Source organism: Polyodon spathula, chromosome 8 (assembly GCF_017654505.1).
Source record: "Polyodon spathula isolate WHYD16114869_AA chromosome 8, ASM1765450v1, whole genome shotgun sequence".
NCBI classification, from domain to species: domain Eukaryota; kingdom Metazoa; phylum Chordata; class Actinopteri; order Acipenseriformes; family Polyodontidae; genus Polyodon; species Polyodon spathula.
In genome coordinates, this window is record NC_054541.1 from 49,409,392 (window position 1) to 49,431,405 (window position 22,014).

General features: G+C 40.3%; 3 protein-coding genes across 5 annotated transcripts in view; 2 read left to right on the plus strand and 1 right to left on the minus strand.

The window, feature by feature from the left end:
• Positions 1–7,376, minus strand: part of LOC121320109 (ATP-dependent DNA helicase Q1-like) — a 39,628-nt gene extending 32,252 nt beyond the window's left edge. For both annotated transcript variants that reach the window (XM_041258336.1, XM_041258337.1), the window contains exons 1-8: positions 7,290–7,376; positions 4,022–4,082; positions 3,642–3,833; positions 3,283–3,459; positions 1,906–2,012; positions 1,622–1,820; positions 1,131–1,297; positions 14–95 (exon numbers count right to left, since the gene is read on the minus strand). In XM_041258336.1, the coding sequence (XP_041114270.1) occupies positions 14–95; positions 1,131–1,297; positions 1,622–1,820; positions 1,906–2,012; positions 3,283–3,459; positions 3,642–3,833; positions 4,022–4,037 (940 nt within the window). In that variant the 5' untranslated portion in view covers positions 4,038–4,082; positions 7,290–7,376. The remainder of the gene's footprint in view (positions 1–13; positions 96–1,130; positions 1,298–1,621; positions 1,821–1,905; positions 2,013–3,282; positions 3,460–3,641; positions 3,834–4,021; positions 4,083–7,289) is intronic.
• Positions 7,377–7,596: 220 nt separating this feature from the next.
• LOC121320112 (vesicle transport protein GOT1B) lies at positions 7,597–14,033 on the plus strand. Its single transcript, XM_041258346.1, has 5 exons — positions 7,597–7,748; positions 9,323–9,414; positions 10,671–10,849; positions 11,462–11,543; positions 13,308–14,033. Exons 1-5 carry the CDS (start codon positions 7,724–7,726, stop codon positions 13,344–13,346), a joined length of 417 nt encoding a protein of 138 aa, XP_041114280.1. The 5' UTR covers positions 7,597–7,723; the 3' UTR covers positions 13,347–14,033.
• Positions 14,034–16,166: 2,133 nt separating this feature from the next.
• On the plus strand, positions 16,167–20,350 carry LOC121320278 (spexin prohormone 1-like). 2 transcript variants are annotated; one of them, XM_041258531.1, is made up of 6 exons: positions 16,168–17,626; positions 18,010–18,090; positions 18,197–18,254; positions 18,926–18,988; positions 19,351–19,437; positions 19,948–20,350. In XM_041258531.1, exons 1-6 carry the CDS (start codon positions 17,621–17,623, stop codon positions 20,010–20,012), a joined length of 360 nt encoding a protein of 119 aa, XP_041114465.1. In that variant the 5' UTR covers positions 16,168–17,620; the 3' UTR covers positions 20,013–20,350. The 2 variants fall into 2 exon arrangements, with proteins under 2 accessions (XP_041114464.1, XP_041114465.1); XM_041258530.1 differs by lacking the exon at positions 19,948–20,350 and having other exon boundaries at positions 16,167–17,626; positions 19,351–19,518.
• The last annotated feature ends 1,664 nt before the right edge of the window (positions 20,351–22,014 follow it).

The window sequence follows — 22,014 nt, forward strand, 5'->3', positions numbered from 1 at the left end:
ATATGTACTGTACCTGACTGATCTTTGTATCTCTTATTGATTAGTTTCACAATGTCTTCAGTGAAATCTTCAGTGCTTGACGGTTTCAGACGTACCTATAAATTAGCAAAGGCAATGTTCAGCAATAAGAAAAAGCAGACCAAAAAGCCAGAACACACACCTGGCCTGGACACTTTATTAGGACTCGTCCACCTGATTGGATTTGGCATTGCCCTGGTGTGGGGAAGGTTTTCCTGGGATACTCCTCCAATGACTCGTTTCACTTTGGCGTTGTTCAGATCCACCAAACAATGCTGCAGTTGTACCCAGATGGCAATGGAACAGGTTTACGCTGTTTCCAGTGAAAGCAAACTCTTTCCCCCAGTCTGGTTTAAAGCCTCATGCATTTATTACTCATGGTGGGTTTGCTCAATGCCATGGTCTCTACATAACAAACAAGCACTTCATTCAAAATTATGAAATTTACTTTCAACTGCTTTCACTCGATCGAAATCTGCATGTGCCAGCGAGCGGTGTGGACAGTGGTGAAATACCTTGCAGGGAACATGCAGGCTCAAAGAAACAGGAGAGAAGAAAGAATAATTAACATGAATGAACATAGAGAACACAAATAATAAACATCTTGTGTTTATTTTTGTTTTCCCTCTTCATTTTTGTTGCTCTTTCTTCAGTTCATTCAAGTCGCAAAGTGTCAGCATTTCACTGGGAGCCATACTTGAACTGCAAGAAAAATGCAGTTTGGCCACCCCTGACATACACTTAATCATCTTCCATGGCCACCGCAATCCCCTGATCTCAGTCCAATTGAGCATGTTGGGTGTCTAAATAAACAGTCTCACAAACTTAGAGGTCCTAATATACACAGCATATGGACATTGGTGTTTTCATTGGAAATAATACACAGTAGGTTATTATTACCAAGAACGAATGCAAGTGGAGGCAGCTAGGTTGCAGTATCAAAAACCTACCATGTATAATTTCTAAATGAAAAGCTCCCCATCAGTGCCGATTGCTGAAATAGTGCTTCATGTTCATTGATCTTTGACACATTAAAGAAAAAAGCACCCAACTTGTGGAGCTGGATCTGAAGATGATTTATTCACAGTATTTATGTATTAATTTTAACACACCTCATAATAAAGGTTGGGTCTATTGAATGAGGCAGACAGCGTAATAGTATCTTTGAGGCACAGGATTTCCTCGCAGTCCTTGAGCACGCTCTTGGTGGCAGTCGCAGTCAGTCCGATCAAAGGAACGCTTGGGAACTGCCGTTTCAGGATACCAAGGACCTTGTAGTCTGGATATTCAAACAGAAGGTGGTTTACAAACCACATGGAAAGAGCAAACACATCAGAATAAAATAATCGCACACTCAATACTTCCAGCTGAAGAATATCTGTATTGAGAGGTCACAATAAATATCCTGAGTCGTTTCGACAACAACATCTTGTGCAAACGCATCAACACACGCGCTAGAACAATGACCTGAGACCCCACTGCTTTGTTATTGATGGCTATGGGAGAGAAAAGCATTTACTAGACTAACATGGTTCCTTTAAGGAATGCCAGCCTCTTAATCCTCATCATCATGGAGCACCCTAACCCCAACCATCATGGGTACCTGGTCTGAAGTCATGTCCCCACTGGCTGCAGCAGTGCACCTCATCCACTGCAATGCGTGTCAGCCGGCCAGCATGGTAAGCTTTTTCCAGGGTGGACATGAACATTTTGCTTTTTGCAATTTTCTCAGGGGTGACGTACAGCAGTTTCATATCGGACGTCTTGTCAAGCATCGCATTCTGAACCGATTTAACATGTTCCTGGGGGAAAAAAAACACACACATTTCTGCTTTGCTCCAGCCTCAGTCCCAATCTTCACAGAAATATAAATGGATACAAGATTACCTTTGAGCTAGATGTATTAATCGTGGCTGCTGAAATCCCAAACTTCTCCAAACCTATAAGCTGGTCCTCTATCAAAGAAACCAGTGGAGCAATTACCAAGGTAAACCCTGCAGAAAAAGCATGCTTCGTTATTTTACACAGTTCCACCAAGAACATGTGTTTAAAATAAACGCAGTGGTCTGCAGAAGTTTTCACCCCCTACCAATAATGTCACATTTTACTGAATTACAAATCATGTATGCACAGCTTTTCAAACAAACTTTTTTTATTCAAAGCTGTAGTGGTTAAACTGAACACTGTTATATGAGGGGAGGTTAAATGTCAGCAAAACTTGTTGGCTTTAGAGAGACATCTCGAACCAGTTTCCTGCTTGCCTGGATGCTCAGTTTGGGAGGGCGACTTGATCTGCGTAGTTTCTGGATGGTATGATGCATCTTCCACTTCTTAATGACAGGCTTCACTGTGCTGAGAGGGATAATCAGCACCTTTGAAATTTTCTTGTACTCTTCTCTTGCTCTGTGCCTCTCTACCACTTTATACCTGACTTGTTTCAAAAGCTCCATGGTCTTCATGGTTGCTTTGTTGGATCACTATGTATGTTGCAGCTTGAAATTCTTTATATACCTGAGGGAAATTATCTACAAGTTAAACCACTTTGAGTACACACAGGCTGAAACCATTTCACTAATTTTGTGGCCTTTCAAACAAATCATTTGCACCTGAGCTGATTTAGGGCTGCAGTAGCAAAGTGGTTGAATACTTATGCAACTGAGATTAATCTGTTTTTCTCTGTAAATCTTACTTATTTGTATACTATAGCATTTTTTAACTTTATCAATGTGGAGTAGTTTGTGTAGATTCTACATGTAAAGCCTAATTTGAAAGCGTCATGGTGTATGTTCAGGTGCCAACAAAATGTGAAAACTTTGCAGGGGGTGAATACTTCTGCAAACCACTGTATATGTACCTGCTTAAAAATTACCAGTAACACTATCATTACATCCCCATTTACACTGATTATCTAAAATGTGGAAACTGTATTTGGAAACTGAGAATACAAATCTACCTTGGCAACCCCTCCAACACTGTCTACTTTATACATTCATACAAGTCCCTTCTAATCCACTGTGAACCGATTCATCCTGGCACCACATCACAGTTTACTACCTGCACAGCCAACCTGGGCTTCACACACTAGGGCTCTGTGTGCGGCAGGTGGGGTCTTAACACATGCTGGACAGGAAGTTCATTTACAGTGTGGCATCAGGATAAACCAGCTTTGTCTCAGTCAGAATGAAAACTAAGCAGAACGACAAGAGTGAATATTAAACAGACGCTGCAGTGGACATTGCGAGGAATGGCGTGCACAGACAGTACCCTCGGAGCAGCTCGCTGGCAGCTGGTAGCACAGACTCTTCCCTCCTCCGGTGGGCATGATCAGGAACACGTCCCTCCCAGACATGGTGATGTTGATGGTCTCGAGCTGCAGGGGCCGGAATGCGGACAGTTTGAACATTCCGAGAGCTTTCTCAACCTTCTTGGACCATGGGAAATCTGGGAAAATAAGCAGTCAAGCAAATACTGTAAAACATGACATAACTGCGGCACCTTCATTTTGCGATTGTCTCACTACATACATATTTACAGCAACAAACGTTTACGCATGCAAACTATATATATATATATACGCTGCATATAAATGAGCTAGGTTTAACAACAAGCAACATAATAAAAACCTTGCTTAGTGAAGCTTTGTGAGTCCACCTCTTCCTTTTTGCTTGGCCCTGCACCCTTTTTGCACTGTTTCAGCTTCTTCTGCAAGCTGTCCTTGCTGGCATTCAGTTCCCTCTGACGTTCTTGAAGATCACTAATCTGTAGCTCCACTGCCTTCAGTTCATTCTCAATGGAGTCCAACTCCTGCAATATCTCTGCAAGACACAGAACATTTTCAGAAACACAATCTTGTGACTCCCATCACTCTGAAACTGCCCCCCCCCCCCTATAAATCCTGCACATCTAAACAAAGTCTACACATTATGTACATATTAGGCATTGTTTCTTTTTCAACTCTAAAAAGAATTAAAAAAAAAAAAAAAAGATTAAGAAAGTTACCTACCAGCAGTATCGGCCATTTCAAACACCAATCTGAACTATGAACATTCAGGTCCTCAAATACACTATGGAAAAAACATTTTAAAAAGCACTTAGGTCTTTGTTCATTTTTCAACTGCATATAAATATATTACAGGACGTTTAATACAGTGACAAGCAAATGACCTTTTAAGGTAATGTGCCCTCTCCCCTCGTGCTCCAGTCCAGTGCAGAGAAGGAGGCTGTTAAGTGCAGTCCTGATATACTGTACTGCTGCTGCTTACATTCTCTAAGACTGTCACTATAAAGGAGAGCTACTGGTCTACAGGATTGCTGGAGCAGTGAAACCCCAGTTGACAGCTTGGAAGAAGACCCATCCAACTGAAGAACTGAACAGAGTATCCTATCAATGTTCAGTATAACCTCCGTTCCAAACACACTCTTATAAACTGACTGCTCAATCAAACACACCACTACAAAGCAGAGACATTCAAAATCACATCTTCACTACACCCATCAAATGTGATCCATGGGTCCCTCTCCACTCTATGTCTTTACTTATTTATTTTATTTTTTATTTTTATATAGCGCCACTTGCCAATTGGCATCGGAGCACTGTACAAGGCACAAAACACTGAAATCATTTAACATACAGTACCATATATAAAAACACATTACATCATAACATACAAACACACAGTACAGTACAATGTAAATATATTGCACAAAATTACACACTTTCAAATCATGCATTAAATTATTGAAACCATTCCACCTTCTCTAAAGTTACACAAATGTTTTTTGATGAAGCAAAGTTTAATTGCTTTCTAAACTTAAGGCTAGAAGAGGTTCTAAGTTCCACTGGCACCAAATTCCATAAATTAGCTGCTCTGGCCTGATAGGTATGGCCTCCAAAATTAACTCAGGAATAGAGGAGGAGAAATACAGAGGGAACCATTCAAATGAATTTATTAACTCAGGAATAGAGGAGGAGAAATACAGAGGGAACCATTCAAATGAATTTATTAACTCAGGAATAGAGGAGGAGAAATACAGAGGGAACCATTCAAATGAATTTATTAACTCAGGAATAGAGGAGGAGAAATACAGAGGGAACCATTCAAATGAATTTATTAACTCTGGAATAGAGGAGGGGAAATACAGAGGGAACCATTCAAATGAATTTATTAACTCAGGAATAGAGGAGGAGAAATACAGAGGGAACCATTCAAATGAATTTATTAACTCAGGAATAGAGGAGGAGAAATACAGAGGGAACCATTCAAATGAATTTATTAACTCTGGAATAGAGGAGGAGAAATACAGAGGGAACCATTCAAATGAATTTATTAACTCAGGAATAGAGGAGGAGAAATACAGAGGGAACCATTCGAATGAATTTATTAACTCAGGAATAGAGGAGGGGAAATACAGAGGGAACCATTCGAATGAATTTATTAACTCAGGAATAGAGGAGGAGAAATACAGAGGGAACCATTCAAATGAATTTATTAACTCAGGAATAGAGGAGGAGAAATACAGAGGGAACCATTCAAATGAATTTATTAACTCAGGAATAGAGGAGGGGAAATACAGAGGGAACCATTCAAATGAATTTATTAACTCAGGAATAGAGGAGAGGAAATACAGAGGGAACCATTTGAATGAATTAATTAACTCAGGAATTTGGGGGGGGGGGCTTTGGGTTCATAACAAACCATTAAGTCAGAAGGTCTCCAGTATCAATCATATTAGGGGTGTGGAAAGGTCAATTCAAACAGTGGTGTAGTGCTACATGTACCCCCCCCCCCCCCCCCCCCCCCCCCCCCCGCCTCCTCAACCCTACCACTCCGCCTGCAGTTCAGTACCAATTTATTACAAATTCAGACAGGTATCAGGTATCGAGGTATTATTGTAAAGCAATTAGACTTACAGCTATTTATATTAAAGATAAACACACATATACTGTACATATTGTCACAACTAGTTTCATACACATATAGACACATGATTAAACGCTGTCATTAGTATTATCAAACCTATGCGTAACACTACTCCCTCTTCTGGTATATTGAATGGCTTGTCTCACTGTCATATTGCATCCGCTTATAAAAGTGAATGACACTGAGGTTTTGAAACAGAAGTGCATCCGTTTGCAAAAAAGTATAAGGTCACAGGTACACTTTATTTGCTTGCTGTGATTGAGATGCATCTTTTAAATAAATGAACTGGTCCAATTACTACAGCGTTAACACTGGTTCCCTTCACATCTCTACATTATCCCCACTGCTTTTCCAGACCACGCACGCTACATTCAAGCTGGTCTTATTATTTCTCAAAGGCTTCTTACGGCTATTGTATTCTTTGCTTATTTGTATGGGTTATACACATGTATATCTCCATATATTAACGAGAGCAAAACAGTTCAATATTCTACACGTGAAGTACGGAAGCGGTGCTCTACCTGCCCGAGAGAGGTGGGGGAGCGGACTCCCCCGCGACCCCCAGCAATACAACCTTAAATATGAAGTATTAAAATCAACACAATCAAGATGATCTGCTTCCCGCCTCCATGATAAATAGGGGATTTCTGACCGGTCGTACAGTAGAGGGGGAGAAGGGGTGGGGCGCGATCACACTTGACAGTTCGGGGGGTTTCCACAGCAGCAGCCTGGCCTGCTTGTTGTATTTTGCACATTCAGAATAGCACCACGGCAAGTACTGCGGGAAAGCACCTAATGAATTAAGAGTTGGAGAGGCGAACTTTCACTTTCAAGTTGACAAAGAGAAGAAGTTGCGATATAATTTATCGGACTAGCTAATTAACCATAAACTTGCAATATCTCAGGTCCCTTCAGTTGAGAAGTAGGAAGAAAAGGGTTTTGAGGTCTTGAAAGTTTGGGATTAAGTATTGTTCTGTTAGTCCAATAACGGGATCTCATCTTCTCTTTTTCTACGATGAGCTTACCACTTCCTGTCAACGACTTGCAAGTTTAAAATAGCAGATATTTAATTTCACAAAGTCGTGTATTAATTACTGTGCCTATTAACTCGTAAATCACACGAAGTGCTAGATGGGCCGAGATTTCTTAAAATACAAAAGTCCGAGCACTCGCGCCTTATCCAACTACAATCCAAACAGTAATAATAATAATATTAACAATAATAATTTAAAAAAAGCAAAGCACACATGACTGCTAGCACTGGTGACTTAGCATGCCCTCTCGGCAACACAGTTTGAAAGGTGAAATGCTGCAAGCGTGCAGAAGCCCCGCAGCTGCGGATCCACTCACCTCTCCTCCGCCTCGCGCTTTCCCTTTGCACCTCGTCAAAAACCCTTCGAGCCTGCAAGCGTAACCACAGGCGCCAGCCAATCAGAGGGCTACCGGGCTCTCATTGGCTCAATTCCGGCGTCAAGGAGAGCCTGAAACTGGCGTCATTTTGGATCTTAGCAGGGGCGCGGTCCTCTTTGTAAAGGATTGAGCCAGTCAGTCCAACATGGCGAACACAGGGAGGCAGTTTCTTCACATTTTTTAGTCTGTAAACCTACCACGGCTTGAGTTCCCTGCCGGACCAATGTGTGCCCCGCTTCCTCCGGGGTGGCGTGGTTCCGGAAGACGTGGCGGCTGCTGTGCAGCGGGCAGTGAATGCTGTTAGTCTGCTGAATTGCCTGTCTGTTGGTTCGGACTGCCGTGTCGGCGTGGCTTTCGATCGAACTACTGCAAACATGATCTCCTTGTCGGATTCACAGAGTAAGGCACTTGCAGTTTAGTCAGCTCTGGTGGTACTGGGCAGTGTTAACTGGGAATTAGAAACGGGAGTGGTCGTGTGCTGTCTGTTTTTGAGTGATGAATGAAAGGACCGGCTTGGAGGCCTAGTTTATGTTGGTGCTGTAAGAAATAAAATTCACAGATTATTTACTTTCCTGAGAAGATAGCACACATGTGATCCTGTTCATTTGATTCTGGAACGCACAGAGAGGCGGTGCGAATATAGAACAGACTCGGTATGACAGAAGAGTAGTTCTGTGTAAATTGAAAGACACGACCTGGGCAGCCAGTGTGCATGATGTTACACGAGCGATCGCAAGTTGCCACTCTCTCTCGGTGGAACTATAGTGTAGCGGAACTGCGAATGAAAAGGGGTGTTACCGGTACCCCTTTGTTGTGTATTTAAATCACGCACTTGTATCATGTTTTTGTATGTTTTTATAGCGGAAACTGTTTGCCAGCGCCCCCAGTAATGGGAGCTGAAACACTATTAGGAGAGATGTGTTCTGTAATAATAAGAGGCTGGATTTCTAAACTGCTGGATGTTTGTCAAGCTTCTAACTGCTGCTGGTTTAAAACAAACTTCAGAGCGACCATTCTAAAATGTTACTCAAGTCTGCTGTGCATGATCCGATTCTGATCAAATGTCTTTAGCATTGTAGTATTTACAGCATTGAACATATGGAATACACCACGTTTGCTGAAGCACTGTTTCCCAGTTCGCATTGCCCTTTCTGTTTCACAGCTGAGTCGGTTTTATTGCAGTAACCACGGCTAGTTCAGTCTGATTCGTTAATTACAACAATGTAGCCTATACGACAGCAGTGCTTCAAACCAGTTCAATATTTAGTTGGACCAAATAAACCTCCAGCCAAGTCCACACGTACTTTATTGTTAATTTGTAAACCTGAAGAGAAATGCACTGGCCCTTGATACCCGGATTTACAAATTGAATCCACTCAAACCGGTGTCACAGGGAGCAGAACCACAGATAGGATTCGGTTTACAGCTTAAATGGTTTATTCCGTTTGACAGTTCTCGAATTATTGTAAGGCAAAAATGTTTTTGTCATTCAAGGCCACCTTTTTATTTATTTTTATTTTTTATTAGAAATTGTACATTGATTTAGGGGAGTTCATTGTTTACTGTATTGTGATGGGAGCTGCTTTAATAGGCATACCTTTCCAGGGTAAAATTAATTCCATCCAGTAGTGCATGTTTAGGCAAGGGGACTCATTTGCATTGGATTAACATACATTCAAAGCACAGGATGATACAAACCAATAACACACCATGCTTCTAATCCAGGGATAACAAGTCTTTGTTCCAGTCATGTTTTGTTGAATTGAACCCATTAACCCTCCATCCAGAGTGTGTTGTAGTTTATTATTGCATTTTATTTAACCCACACACACAGAAGTTGTACCTGTTGAGTTTTAATATGTAGCTGTGAAAATAAGCCGCTGATGAGAACATACACAATGTGCACGTCAGATAGTCTCCACACCGTCGCCAGTGCGTATTTTACACTACATTGGTCTTTTCTGTTTTTCCAGAAATCGGAATGGGATTAACAGGCTTCGGCGTGTTTTTCCTTTTCTTCGGAATGATCCTGTTCTTTGACAAGGCACTTCTAGCTATTGGGAATGTAAGTACTTTTTTGTTTTTGTTTTGGAACATTTGCTGATCACACCGAATATATATTGGGGGTTGTCATACTAAAAGGCTTACTTTTCAGGTAAGATATAGACGTTGCTTGCTTTGCAAGTTTTCCCTGTAGAGCGACTCACTTAGCTGGGTTTTCCCAGGATGCGATTCAGGAGGGATTCCCTGTCATTGGAGGACCCGAGGCACACACTATTTTTCTTTGCTGGGATGGAAATGAGACTCCTATTGCATAATAGTTTCACCCATTCCAGGTTTTGCTAGGAGCTTCACTAGCCCCAGTGTATCGGTAACAAGTTCAGGTGTGCCTTATTAAACTTGCAGTAAAACCACAAATGGATCAAACTGCTGTGCAATGGGAGTCTTATTCCCATCCCTGCTTTGAGAAATTGGTTGTCACTAATTTTAACGTCATCCACGATTATGCTGTGTAATGAAACTTGTACTAATAATAAATTAAATCTCCATTTAATGGAGAAGAATAGTATTACTATTTATACTTTTTTTTTTAATTCAGTAGGTGTTCTGAGCAGTCCATCTTCATCAAACAATGGGTGAAGTTTGAGGATGATGCCAGTCAAACGAATGTGTGATGTTATTGAAATGTGATCACGCAACACAAGTGTGATTGCATCTGTGTCTAGTGATTTACATAAATATGCACTGTGTCTGTTGTGAAACGCAACTGGCCTAACTAATAGCCAGCTGTAATTGCATAATATGGGTTGAGAGTCAGTAGGTTTCATGCAGTTTTCCCGCACAGAAAGCGGTTATCAGTGGTGTCCCAGTTTAGAGGCTCGAGACACAGCTTGCAATGTACAGTTCAATCTGAGAAGTAGAGATTCTCGTAATAAAAAGGAAGCCTCCGCTATTTCAGTGAAGCAGCACAGCAGTAACTCTTTTCAGTTCACCCCGCTTCACTGCTTATTGCACAGTCAAACTGATATTCTTTAAGTCTTCCATTGCTAAAGAGTATCTGCTGGAAGTGTTTCTCATAGCGTGTGGCCAGTTAAAAGCTCACAAAAGCAATAAAGCCTGGTCATCAGGAATTACAAATAAAACACTTGATGTTTGCGTTGTTTCGTCATTCACCAGGGAACCTCGTCTCGTTGGTAGACATTTGGAGATCCTTTCAGGTCTCTGAATTGGAACAGCCATAACGCATCAAGTTTGGATCCGAGATGATGCTGACGCGGATTTGTATCTGCGTTTTATTTCTTTGTTTGCTCGTGTTTGTAGATCCTGTTTGTGGCAGGCTTGTCCTTTGTCATCGGCCTGGAGAGGACGTTCAAGTTTTTCTTCCAGAAGCACAAAATGAAGGCCACCGGTTTCTTCCTGGGAGGCGTCTTTATTGTCCTGATTGGCTGGCCCATGGTTGGAATGGTTCTGGAGATTTATGGGTTTTTTCTTTTGTTCAGGTAAGATTAAAGGCAGATGCAGCCTTTTTAAATAAGCCTGTGGACAGGTGAACGAGCAACCAGATTCCAAGTAGTTTTAAAAGTTGTTCATCCTTTCCCTTATTAAGATATATGCAAGTATTTAAAAATAGTCATGTTAGTGTAATGTTCTGTGATAAATCAGATGGCCAAACCCTGTTGACTATCTGGAACACACATCAAATTGACATTTCACACCTGAAAGTAAGAGGGAGAGACAACCAATGTTACTAATTATCCCTACGATGACTGGCTTATGGAACACGCTTTGAAATACAAACTAGTCAGTGTTTTGGTGTTGGATATGATGTGACAGTGCCCCCTGTGGTGCATTGAACACCTTTCGTTGTTGATTCACATGTTAATGGCTGTATTCAGTGATGGAAACACGACTCCTATTGCATAGCAGTTTCACCCATTCCAGGTTTTACTACAAGCTTGATTAGCCACAGTGTACAGGTAACAAGCTCAACTGTGCTTATTGAAGTCCTAGTAAAACCAGGAATAGATGGAACTGCTCTGCAATGGGGGTTCTTGTTTCCATCCCTGGTATTTGATATTTCTTTGATCTGAGTTTTTCTTCATCTGTTTTAGGGGGTTCTTTCCTGTGGCTGTTGGTTTCATCAGAAGGGTGCCAGTACTCGGATATTTGTTGAATTTGCCTGGAATTAGTTCGGTAAGTATTCTGCAACGGCAGTTCAAGAAACGCACGTAAACATAATCCAGGTTACTTGTGTGTTGTATTTGTAGTGTAGCTGATGATCAGCATTAAGCATGTACAAGTGGACAGAAATAATAATTCTGTAGTATGAACTGACACAGGTAGGGCAGTGCGGTGATGAAATACAGATATCTGTGTGCTGTTCGAAGTTCTTAATTTAACATTTCATTTTTGAATGTGTGTTTTTTAAAGCCTACGTAAGGCTGAGACAGGGATCCCCAGTAATGGTTAGTTGTTGTTCTCTTTTTCTGTTGCATGGATTGCTACTACCTCCTCTGGTGACACTGTAATTTTAATTCTAACACTACCGGTCAACATAACATAATCCACAATGTTAAGTAATTCTACATGTCATGTGTTTTTACATGATGTAGATTTTGTTTTCCTCCACATCTGTTTGCTACCAAGTTAACCAATTAATAATGTTTAGTGTCAAAGTTTACCTGCAATGTCTAGGCTGTCTCTGGCTATCAACGACTAGAGATGACAGCATTATACTACAGACATCATCCCTTGTACTGCAGACGCTCTGCATTGTACTACAAAATAAAACTATTAGTATTCTCTGCATTCTACTGCAATATAAAACCACTATTAGTATTCTCTGCATTCTACTGCAATATAAAACTACTACTAGTATTCTCTGCATTATATTGCAATATAAAACTACTATTAGTATTCTCTGCATTCTACTGCAATATAAAACTACTACTAGTATTCTCTGCATTGTATTGCAATATAAAACTACTAACAGTATTCTCGCTACACGATTTTCAGTATGTTTCAATGCTTTGGATGTAGAAAGAAATTGTTGAATGAGCCCTGGACGAATCTTAAAAGATAATTCAAAAGCTTCAAATAAACAATTTATTTGTGTGTTTTTAATTTTGATGTTTGCAGTCACTCTGAATGGTTCTGACTGCAATGTCTTCTACACTCTTCTTTTGATTGGTCTGTGTTAAGAAGCTTTTCAGTTCTCCAGTAGTTGCCTCCCATAGATATCAGGCATGGGCTTTATAGAAGTAAAGCGCCATCTACTGATCTGCAACTTTGGGTCAAGTTTCCTACAGTGCTGTGCCCTAGATAGTGGCACTGATACAAAGACACTTCACAGTGCCTATGTTGCATATGTCTCTGCCAGGCAACTAGACCTGAAGAGCAGCTCCTGAAATCAGTCAAAGCACCTGAAGAATGTTTGCAAACATAATAAAAAGATAAGGAAAGCTACAGTGGGTGTGTAAAAGATGTCTTGTGGAATGGGCACACCCCCCCCCCCCCCCCCCCCCCCCATAAAAAATAAATACTATAGTACTTTTTTATTACTGCTATGTTGGAGGCTAGAAACCGCTATACATTGCAGGTGTCCTTTGCTAATACGTCAATATTTAAAAGCCATACTGTGCTGCTATGTATAGAACGTGGTCTGACTAAACAGGGACTCTTCTAGACATTTTATACCTGTTGTTTCAAGTCTGTTTAGTGTTCCTCGGCAATGCCAAGACCACCTTCTCTATTAGACCTGAATCCAGTGTGGGCAATTACTTTCATTAAACCAGTACATGCACCAGCTGTACTTTTAGCACTAAGAAGTCAGGAACAAGTTGGTAAATTAAACTGAATTGAAGTTATTGCATCTTTTGAAATATTATTAGGTAAATTAGGTAAGGTTATTAATAATATTAAGTCTAATGAAATCTCCTTTTCAATTTTATTTTTCAGTTTGTGGATAAAGTCGGTGAAAGCAACAACATGGTATAACAGAGACTACATGGGAACTTTTTGAGTTGCTTTATTATTACATTTATAACTGTGTCCCAAAGTAACTGTATCCCGTCTACCAAATCCGATCCATTAGTTTATTGCCAAAAACCTTTTTGTTGTTGTTGTTTAAAAACAGCTAGTAGAGTTTAATCTACTTTCTTGGTTATTTTTGATCTGATGAATCTACAATCGGTCAAATGCTGGGCGAGGTTGTACTGTACAGTGAGTGCTTTTTCACGCCAATGAAAGGTGGAGATATCGTGATTTTACCAGCATTATCAGATAACAGGAGGGGGGACACAGTGACTTTGAAGAAACTTTTAGCACAGGGTTAGGCTTGTGTATGAAAACCTTACATGAGCCTTTTTGCTATACAGATCATTTCTGTGCGAAAATGAATTGTAAGAGATGTATACTGTGGCTGACCAAATGAAATGTGTCAGGATAATTATAATTTAAAACAGGGATCATGACAGCTACAGTAGGCTATGACCTTATGTCTTTTGAGATGGCGTTGGAAATCTGTTACAGAGATCGTCAGCTGCAATATACTGCTGTGCCTGTACTTTACTTTCTTTTGAGGAAAGCTGAAGTACTGTGAAACAAAAAGGTTTTTATTTATGAAGTGCCAGAAATGGCAGCCTTTTTTCTGTTTAATAAAAAAAAAAAAAAAAAAAAAAAAAACTTATAACCAGTAATGTATCTATGAAAACGATGCATGAAGGTTAGACTGGGTTATATCATTTTTAAAAATACAATTTGGGTCACTTTTATCAGTGTACTGTTTTGAAAAATAAAGAAGAAAAGGATTTAAAACTTACCTTGTTTTGCTGTATGGAACTTTTGTAAATACACATTTTAAATAAAATTAGTGTTACGTGTTTTTATTATTTAAGACAATTCAGATGAATGATGGACTACTTTTAATTGTATTACTGGTAAATAAACATCAAACGGAGACACTACTCAAACATACGCCGACTGGCCACCTTTTTAAACCCTGTGTACGCAATTTGGTTTTGGGATCACCCTGATGCAAATTAGGCTGGCTGTATGATGTGTCCTACAGCACTAAAAAGCTGCTGGAGTTTACATCGGCATCGTTGCAGATCATGTCCAATGCTGCACTTCAACCCTAATGGCGTGCCAGAATGGTTTGAGGAGCGCGGCGCAGACATCTCCCATGGCTAGCACAATCCCTGGCTCTCGATCAGAATGGTTTGAGGAGCGCGGCGCAGACATCCCCCATGGCTAGCGCAATCCCTGGCTCTCGATCAGAATGGTTTGAGGAGCGCGGCGCCGACATCCCCCATGGCTAGCGCAATCCCTGGCTCTCGATCAGAATGGTTTGAGGAGCGCGGCGCCGACATCCCCCATGGCTAGCGCAATCCCTGGCTCTCGATCAGAATGGTTTGAGGAGCGCGGCGCCGACATCCCCCATGGCTAGCGCAATCCCTGGCTCTCGATCAGAATGGTTTGAGGAGCGCGGCGCAGACATCCCCCATGGCTAGCGCAATCCCTGGCTCTCGATCAGAATGGTTTGAGGAGCGCGGCGCCGACATCCCCCATGGCTAGCGCAATCCCTGGCTCTCGATCAGAATGGTTTGAGGAGCGCGGCGCCGACATCCCCCATGGCTAGCGCAATCCCTGGCTCTCGATCAGAATGGTTTGAGGAGCGCGGCGCCGACATCCCCCATGGCTAGCGCAATCCCTGGCTCTCGATCAGAATGGTTTGAGGAGCGCGGCGCCGACATCCCCCATGGCTAGCGCAATCCCTGGCTCTCGATCCAATTGAGCTTGTTTGAGATTAACTTGAAAGATGCTTTTGCCATCACAATCACTGACTGGATGGGTTGGCAATTTGAACATGGTAACTGCTTCCCTGAAACAAAACAGCATTCGGTGAATATGGTACTAAATTAGTGCTAACTGGGGGTTTCAAATAATTCCTAAATCATGAAAACAAACTCCAGACTACCCATCTCTGCACATAACTACATTTCCAAATCTCAAATGAAATCAAAAGGAGAAACAATACTGTTTCCAATGGGCACATCGGCGTTACGAGAAGTACTGCTCCTGTAATAAGATTAGCAGTTGCCCTGGGTCCTGGTAATTATCAATAGCAAACACGGTAACTGACATTGAAGCGCTCAAAATCCAATACAACTGGAAATTTCACAGGGAGGAAGAGTGCAATTATTAAAATGTCTTGTCTCCGTCCCACCAGTGATCAATACTTCTTGTTTTTATAAGACAGCTCTTGTCTTTCCCCCACAAGACGCTCTCCAAAAATTCTTTCCAATTGAGGGTGACTGGATGACACTTTTACCTTTAATAGGGCAGTGACGTTTAACCTTTGATCTCTGGGTTTCTGTTGGATTCAGTTGAGTTATTTAAGGTTTCTTCACTCCTATTTGGTGAGGTTGGAAACGTAAGAGTCTTAAATTGTAAGACCTTGTAGCCCCAGGGAAAAAAAAATATCATCAGCCAAAATGAAAAGACAGAATTTCAAAGTTAGAAGCAACACTTTTGTGGTTCCTGGTAGAGCATGAAGACTTTCTGACAAGATCTTTTCTGTGTGCCGTTTATTTTAACTTTGACACTGGTTAAAGCTCATTTTCCATGCCAGCACACTATAGGTTATAAAGGTTTAGACATTAAAAGGAAATGGTAATTCCAAACGGCATATTACCAGGGGTGGCCAAAGTTAGTCCTTCCACCGCTGGTCTTTATTCCAACTCTGTTCTAAACTGTTTAATTGAACCAATGAAACCTCCATCCAGACCCCCTGAAGTAGGTAATTGTATCATTTTACCTGTTAAACCTGGAGTGGAATGGCCAATTCCGGGAGTATTTTCACATTGTTTCCATCATTTGTAGCATATTGATGCATTGTAAACAACTAATTGTGTGTGTGTGTGTGTAAAGCAGTGTAACATCTGAAATAAACATACAAAGTGAAATATAAACATGGTTATGAATTCTAAATTAGGTATACGTTTTAATTGAAAAAAGAATATGTATTCATTTTTGTCAGGTGTGTTTATCCCCATTGCTGTGAACAAGCCCACATTCTAAATCAAATTGGTTACGCTTTTGTAAGACCCCACATTTTGTTATGATTCACATTTATTACCAATAGATTTTAAAATCTCAACCTGTTTATTAACAATTAGAGAAAATCGGTATATTTTAAGACCTCGTAAGCCTTTTCTTCAAGTGGAAATGTAGAGAAACACAAGTTCTGCTCTACAATAGAAAACACTGCTGTTTGTAACCCGCCGAAGCTTTAATGAAGCGTGACGATCTGCACACCGCCAAAAGATGTATTCTCTTAGGAAAAAGGGGTTATTAAACGTGGCATACGCTGTGTTAGAAAAAACAATAAATATACAATATACAATAAATATATTTAAAAAAAGCAAGTCGAAAATCGTAAGGACACGGAGGAGTAAACGTTCAATGCGCTGTTTATTAGTGCTGATAAATGTTTGCAATGAGTATTCGCCCTCTGGTCGCGGGCGTTCCTATTGATTTCATGTCGGGATATCCTGAAATTTGAACAGAAATGCCAACCTTGACGTCATACCTTAGCAGCTGCAAGCGTTTAAAAAAGGTGGTTAACAAGTTGAGGCAAAAAAACAAACATAAAAATCTTCAAATTCTGACAGCAGATGTTGTTCAGCTTTGTACCTCCCAAATAAAAATAAATACGTTTCCTGAGAAAACTATTAGGTAAGAATTGATGTTTCGCATCCACTCTTTTATTAATGTAAATCAAGGCATTCAAATAAACACAGTATACTGCAGAATTAATTGCATACTGATGTAGCACTGAATCACATCAGGTGACTGGCCAGAGATGTAATTCGATATAGTCTTTAAACTAATCATACACATTATAGAAAACACAAGCAGGTGCTGTAAAATCAACCGAGCACATGAATAGAAGGGTCTGGGTCGCGCCAGTGATGTATTGGTAATTGTGTTCTTCTAAACGGTCATTCACATGTTTGAGGGTCGTCAGGTGATGGTTCCCACCGTTCAGTCATCTCGTTGACTTATCCCGGTCCCCCTGGACGAAGAGGAGGATCACATTACATATCCTTTTTACAAGAACTGACAGGAGATCCCCTTCGGAACCCCCGCCCTGACAGGGGCACTCTCCTGGAGCCGTTTATAAGGAGCTGAAGAGCAGGACCCCAGCAAGGAACTTTTAACGTGCAGGCACCCTCCAGAGACTCGAGCAGAGAACGCACAAGACAGCGATGAAAGTAAGCAAAGGCAGATTTCTTACGTGTGTGCCTTTGGATATTTATCAAGGAAATGTAGTTTTATTTTGCCAGATTAACGAATTGTGGATTACCTTTATGGTGAATTCAAATGCAGGGCAGGTTTCTTCTACAAAACGTAATGGGTATTTCCTCATAGAATAACAAAAATCGTTACTACTAGATAAAACTATACAAGTCTTTGTGTTTATTTTATTTATTTATTAATATATAATAATGCATTATATACATACATATAGAATTTTAAACTGCACTGAAACAAATGCAACCGTGTATTATAAATAGATATGCAACATCTGGAGGCTAGAATAGTGCATATATGAGTTTCTAAAGTTTTGATACTAATTGCTTGCTTATTCTTATAGGGTACGGTGGCTGTCGAGGCTTGTGCATTGGCATTGCTTCTTGTGGCCGCTTTTATTCCTCAGTCCTGGAGCGCGCCTCAGGTACTGAGCCCGCTCCTATACCTCCAGCGCAGATCAGATTTGTACTGTACCTCTCCGCCAGCGGCTGCTGCTGTGTTGACGCTAATGCTCCACTTTCTTTACGCAGGGTCACTTTCAGAGGAGAAACTGGACTCCGCAGGCAATGCTTTACTTGAAGGGGGCTCGTAAGTGTTTGTTTTTAACTCTATGAGAGGATGCGCACCAGTTTTTGTTTTCAGATCAGGTATCATTTCCTAGCCCCATACATTCCGTTGTCACGCAGTTTAAACAACTAGTCTTACTGTCCTTACGGTTTCCTTTATTACAATTCTCTTTCAGTCCTGGATAGATAGTGATCAGGTATACACTGCAGATCCTTTAATCAGAACTAATAATAATAATAATAATTTGTAGTGTATCCATAAACGTTCTGTGATATTAGTAACGGCGCAATGAGCAGCATCGTTCAGGCTACATAATGTTCTGCACACAGTTGCCCTTACACATCTAGAGCATAGATCGGTGTGTGAAGTTTTAAAAGCTGGTGTTTGTCTGTAACGGTTAATCTAACAGATAGCATCGGCTCCTCAAATGCATTGTAATGATGACCTTGTTTAACAGGGTAAAAAAACCATCATCAGAAATACAAATTGTTGCGTAGATTAACAATCATTAACCCGATCTGCGGTACTCGGAAGCTGTAAATTACCAGGCAGGCGGGCGATACACATTTTGGAATACTTGTTTTACAGGGGAACGGGAGTCATTATAACCGTACTACTACAAGTTCGTTTCCATTGTATTATAATAATCATAATAGTTTAAAATAAAAATGACATATTTAAATGATTTGCAGAGGGCCGTCGTTTCATATCGGAGGAAAGAAGAGAGGGCGATTTTTATGAGGGACTACATTTAGGTAAGAGCGATTACCTTAAGAATCAGTTTTATATTCTGAAATATATTCACGTGGTTTCAAGTTGCTCTGCTGAATTGATATCAAGTGACAATATTATAATTGTTGGGGTTTTTTTTGTTGTGTTTTTGTTTAACTTGCTGGTATCTAAGGCATTTGTAAAAAAAAAAGAATCAGTAGATATAGGTTTGTTTCCAAAGAACCTACACTTCAGACAAATATAATTTAGGCAAAAATAATTGAAGGCATGTTTTAATGTTATTGTAAACATAAACTGTACCCTAAAAAACATGTAATATTGCTGAATCTGTCTATTTATTTATCTATCTCTATCTATTAAATTATTGATTTTAATTAAAAATCAGCAACCAGAAGCCAAAATACAAACCCCACGAGTCTGTCGGATGCACTGGCGCTGCTGCTCCCCTTCATCAGCCGGGCACGGGAGGAAGGTGAGGAACGCACTGCTCACCCTGCTCCTCCAGCTCCTCCAGCCCCATTGCTTTGGGCAGTGACGCAATATTCTACTTGAAACTGTAACACGAACGAGTGAACGTGGCGCTGTTATTGCACTCGCCTGACCCGAAACAGTGGCATGTCTTATTAGCACCGCCCTTCACATTCATAAGTGTGACGTGTCACAGAAAGAGAAGCTCGGTTAGAGGTGCTAGCTGTCTTTCATCAGAGTCATTAAGATGTGTTACTGTTTAGCGCTGAATACATCTCATTGTGCTTATTGGATCCATTTAAAAGTCAAGGTACAAGAGCATATTAGTAATTGGCAATAGCATATAATACTAGGCACTTAACACTTGACAGTGTGGGCAGCTTGTAGACAAAACAAACACAGCTGAACCTTATTACAATATATTGTATATTGTTGGTGCCACTGGAGTCTAAGTACTCAGAGTTAGCTTTTTTATATGTATATCCTTTTAAATGTTATCTTTTCTATTTCACAGCTGAAGAAAATGCAGAGCAATTAAATTTGCTAGAGACCCCAAGGTGGAAGAGAGGACTCTTCTAATAGCTGGTTAACTTGTGCAGTGTTGTAGTTCAAGTGATTGTCTGATTTTATTACATGTTTAGAATATCTACACGTACAGTACAACACTGTGGATTCCTTAATATGGCTTGGACTCGACCAACGCCCCGCTTTGAATGTAAAGTCAATTAAAAGAAGCCATCTTTCATCACTCCATGCCAAACGCTGATCAGGGAAGTCGCCATAATCACAGTATTTCTGAAACAGAGACTGGAAACTCCTGTCTCTTTACAGAAAGGTGAAAGCCTTTCAAGAAACACACGATTAACAGTTACAAAAACTGACCTGCATATATTCTTTTGTACAATAAAGATTTTATAACAAAAGTGTAAACAAGTAGCATTTCTTTTTAACCGCCCCCCCCCCAATAAAAAGAAATCATATTAAGTGTAACTATAATCCTGAGATTCGGGGGCGGAATCATGGGGGCTTGCTTCCTCTCTTGCTTAAACCTCAAGCAAACTCACCTGGCTGTTGCTGATGCAATCCCAGTCTACACTTTATTTGCAGGCAGCCCCCTCGATGTGCATGGTGGTTTCCTTCACCCCTTCAGAAACGGGATCGTCAGCCAAATCTATAAGCAGTAACATCACCCATACCACAACTAATCAGCCATGATCCAGGCACTGCATTGTTAAACGGCATTATACAATTTGCACATCATAAATCTAAGTTTGCTTCATTGTAGACAGTAGAAGTGCCTATACAATTTGTGGAATCATTCCTGTGATATGTGGCTGGTGCATCTCATAAAAAGCCTTTAGCAACTATACACAGCAGCCTATGTTCAGTGCACCCGAGTATGCTCTGTGGTTTGTTTTTCACGGTCAATTCCCTTGGGGATAGAATGCTCTCTCATTTCCCTTTCTGACTATTTCCCTATTGAGGACCATGAGTTAAGGATGGGTCCTTACAGGGTTTAATATTGAAGTTTATATATATATATATATATATATATATATATATATATATATATATATATATATATATATATATATATATATATATATGTGTGTGTGTGTGTGTGTGTTCATGGATCATTCACACATTTTTAAAAAAACTCAGAAGTACAATATGTAGTAATACTAAAAGCAACAGAAGACATTGAAAATACTAGTCCAAACTTTTGCCAAAGACTTAGAAGCTTCTTTTAATAGTTCAGCATACTGTAGTCACACATCCTATAATTCCTGTAAAATATGTAATTTGTCTAAGATCTTTGATCAATTGAAAGCCCTAGTCCTTACACAGTCTTACCATGCAGACTCATCCAGGTTCATTATAATTTATTAGACCCAGAGAGTACCCGTCTAGAAGACATTTTATTTCCACGATTGTCTGTGGGGTGGGTGAGGGGTGACACTGAAACCATGCTTTATCAAAGTCATATTAATAGTCTTCGTCACATATTCATTATTTTATTGCACTAGTTTTTAGTATGGGAACATTGTCTTAGTCAAACCTTTTGAAGAACCTTTAAAACTATCTCACCCCTTTGCATCTTATCTGTACTTTTTCTTTAAAAGATTAACAGAAAGTAACACAATTACCACTTTTACAAATTACATACGGACTGAAGTCACCAAAGACTACCGATGAAAAGATTGAATGGTTAAAGTGTCATTGATAGAATGAATGGGCGATATGGGTCCATTTTATGGGCCTGTGTAAGAATTCCTTTGCTTTCTTTTCTTGGTGAAAGGGATTATCAACAATTTTCTAATATTCAGTGTCTTACCCGGTTAACATCCTATGATGTGTTTTTCTCTATTTTTCTCTATTGTTGTTTCTGCTACAGTCTTTCATTGCTATGGACTCAGCACTATACAGTAGAAACACACAGAACATACATAATTGTACGTTAAACAGGTAAGGAGTTTAGTATGAGGGAAATGCAGTGGATATCGAGTAGCCCTGGGTCCTGGCTCTGCAGGTGTGTCATGCTTTGCACAGCAGTCGCAGTGTAAGCTGCCTGAAGGTAGCA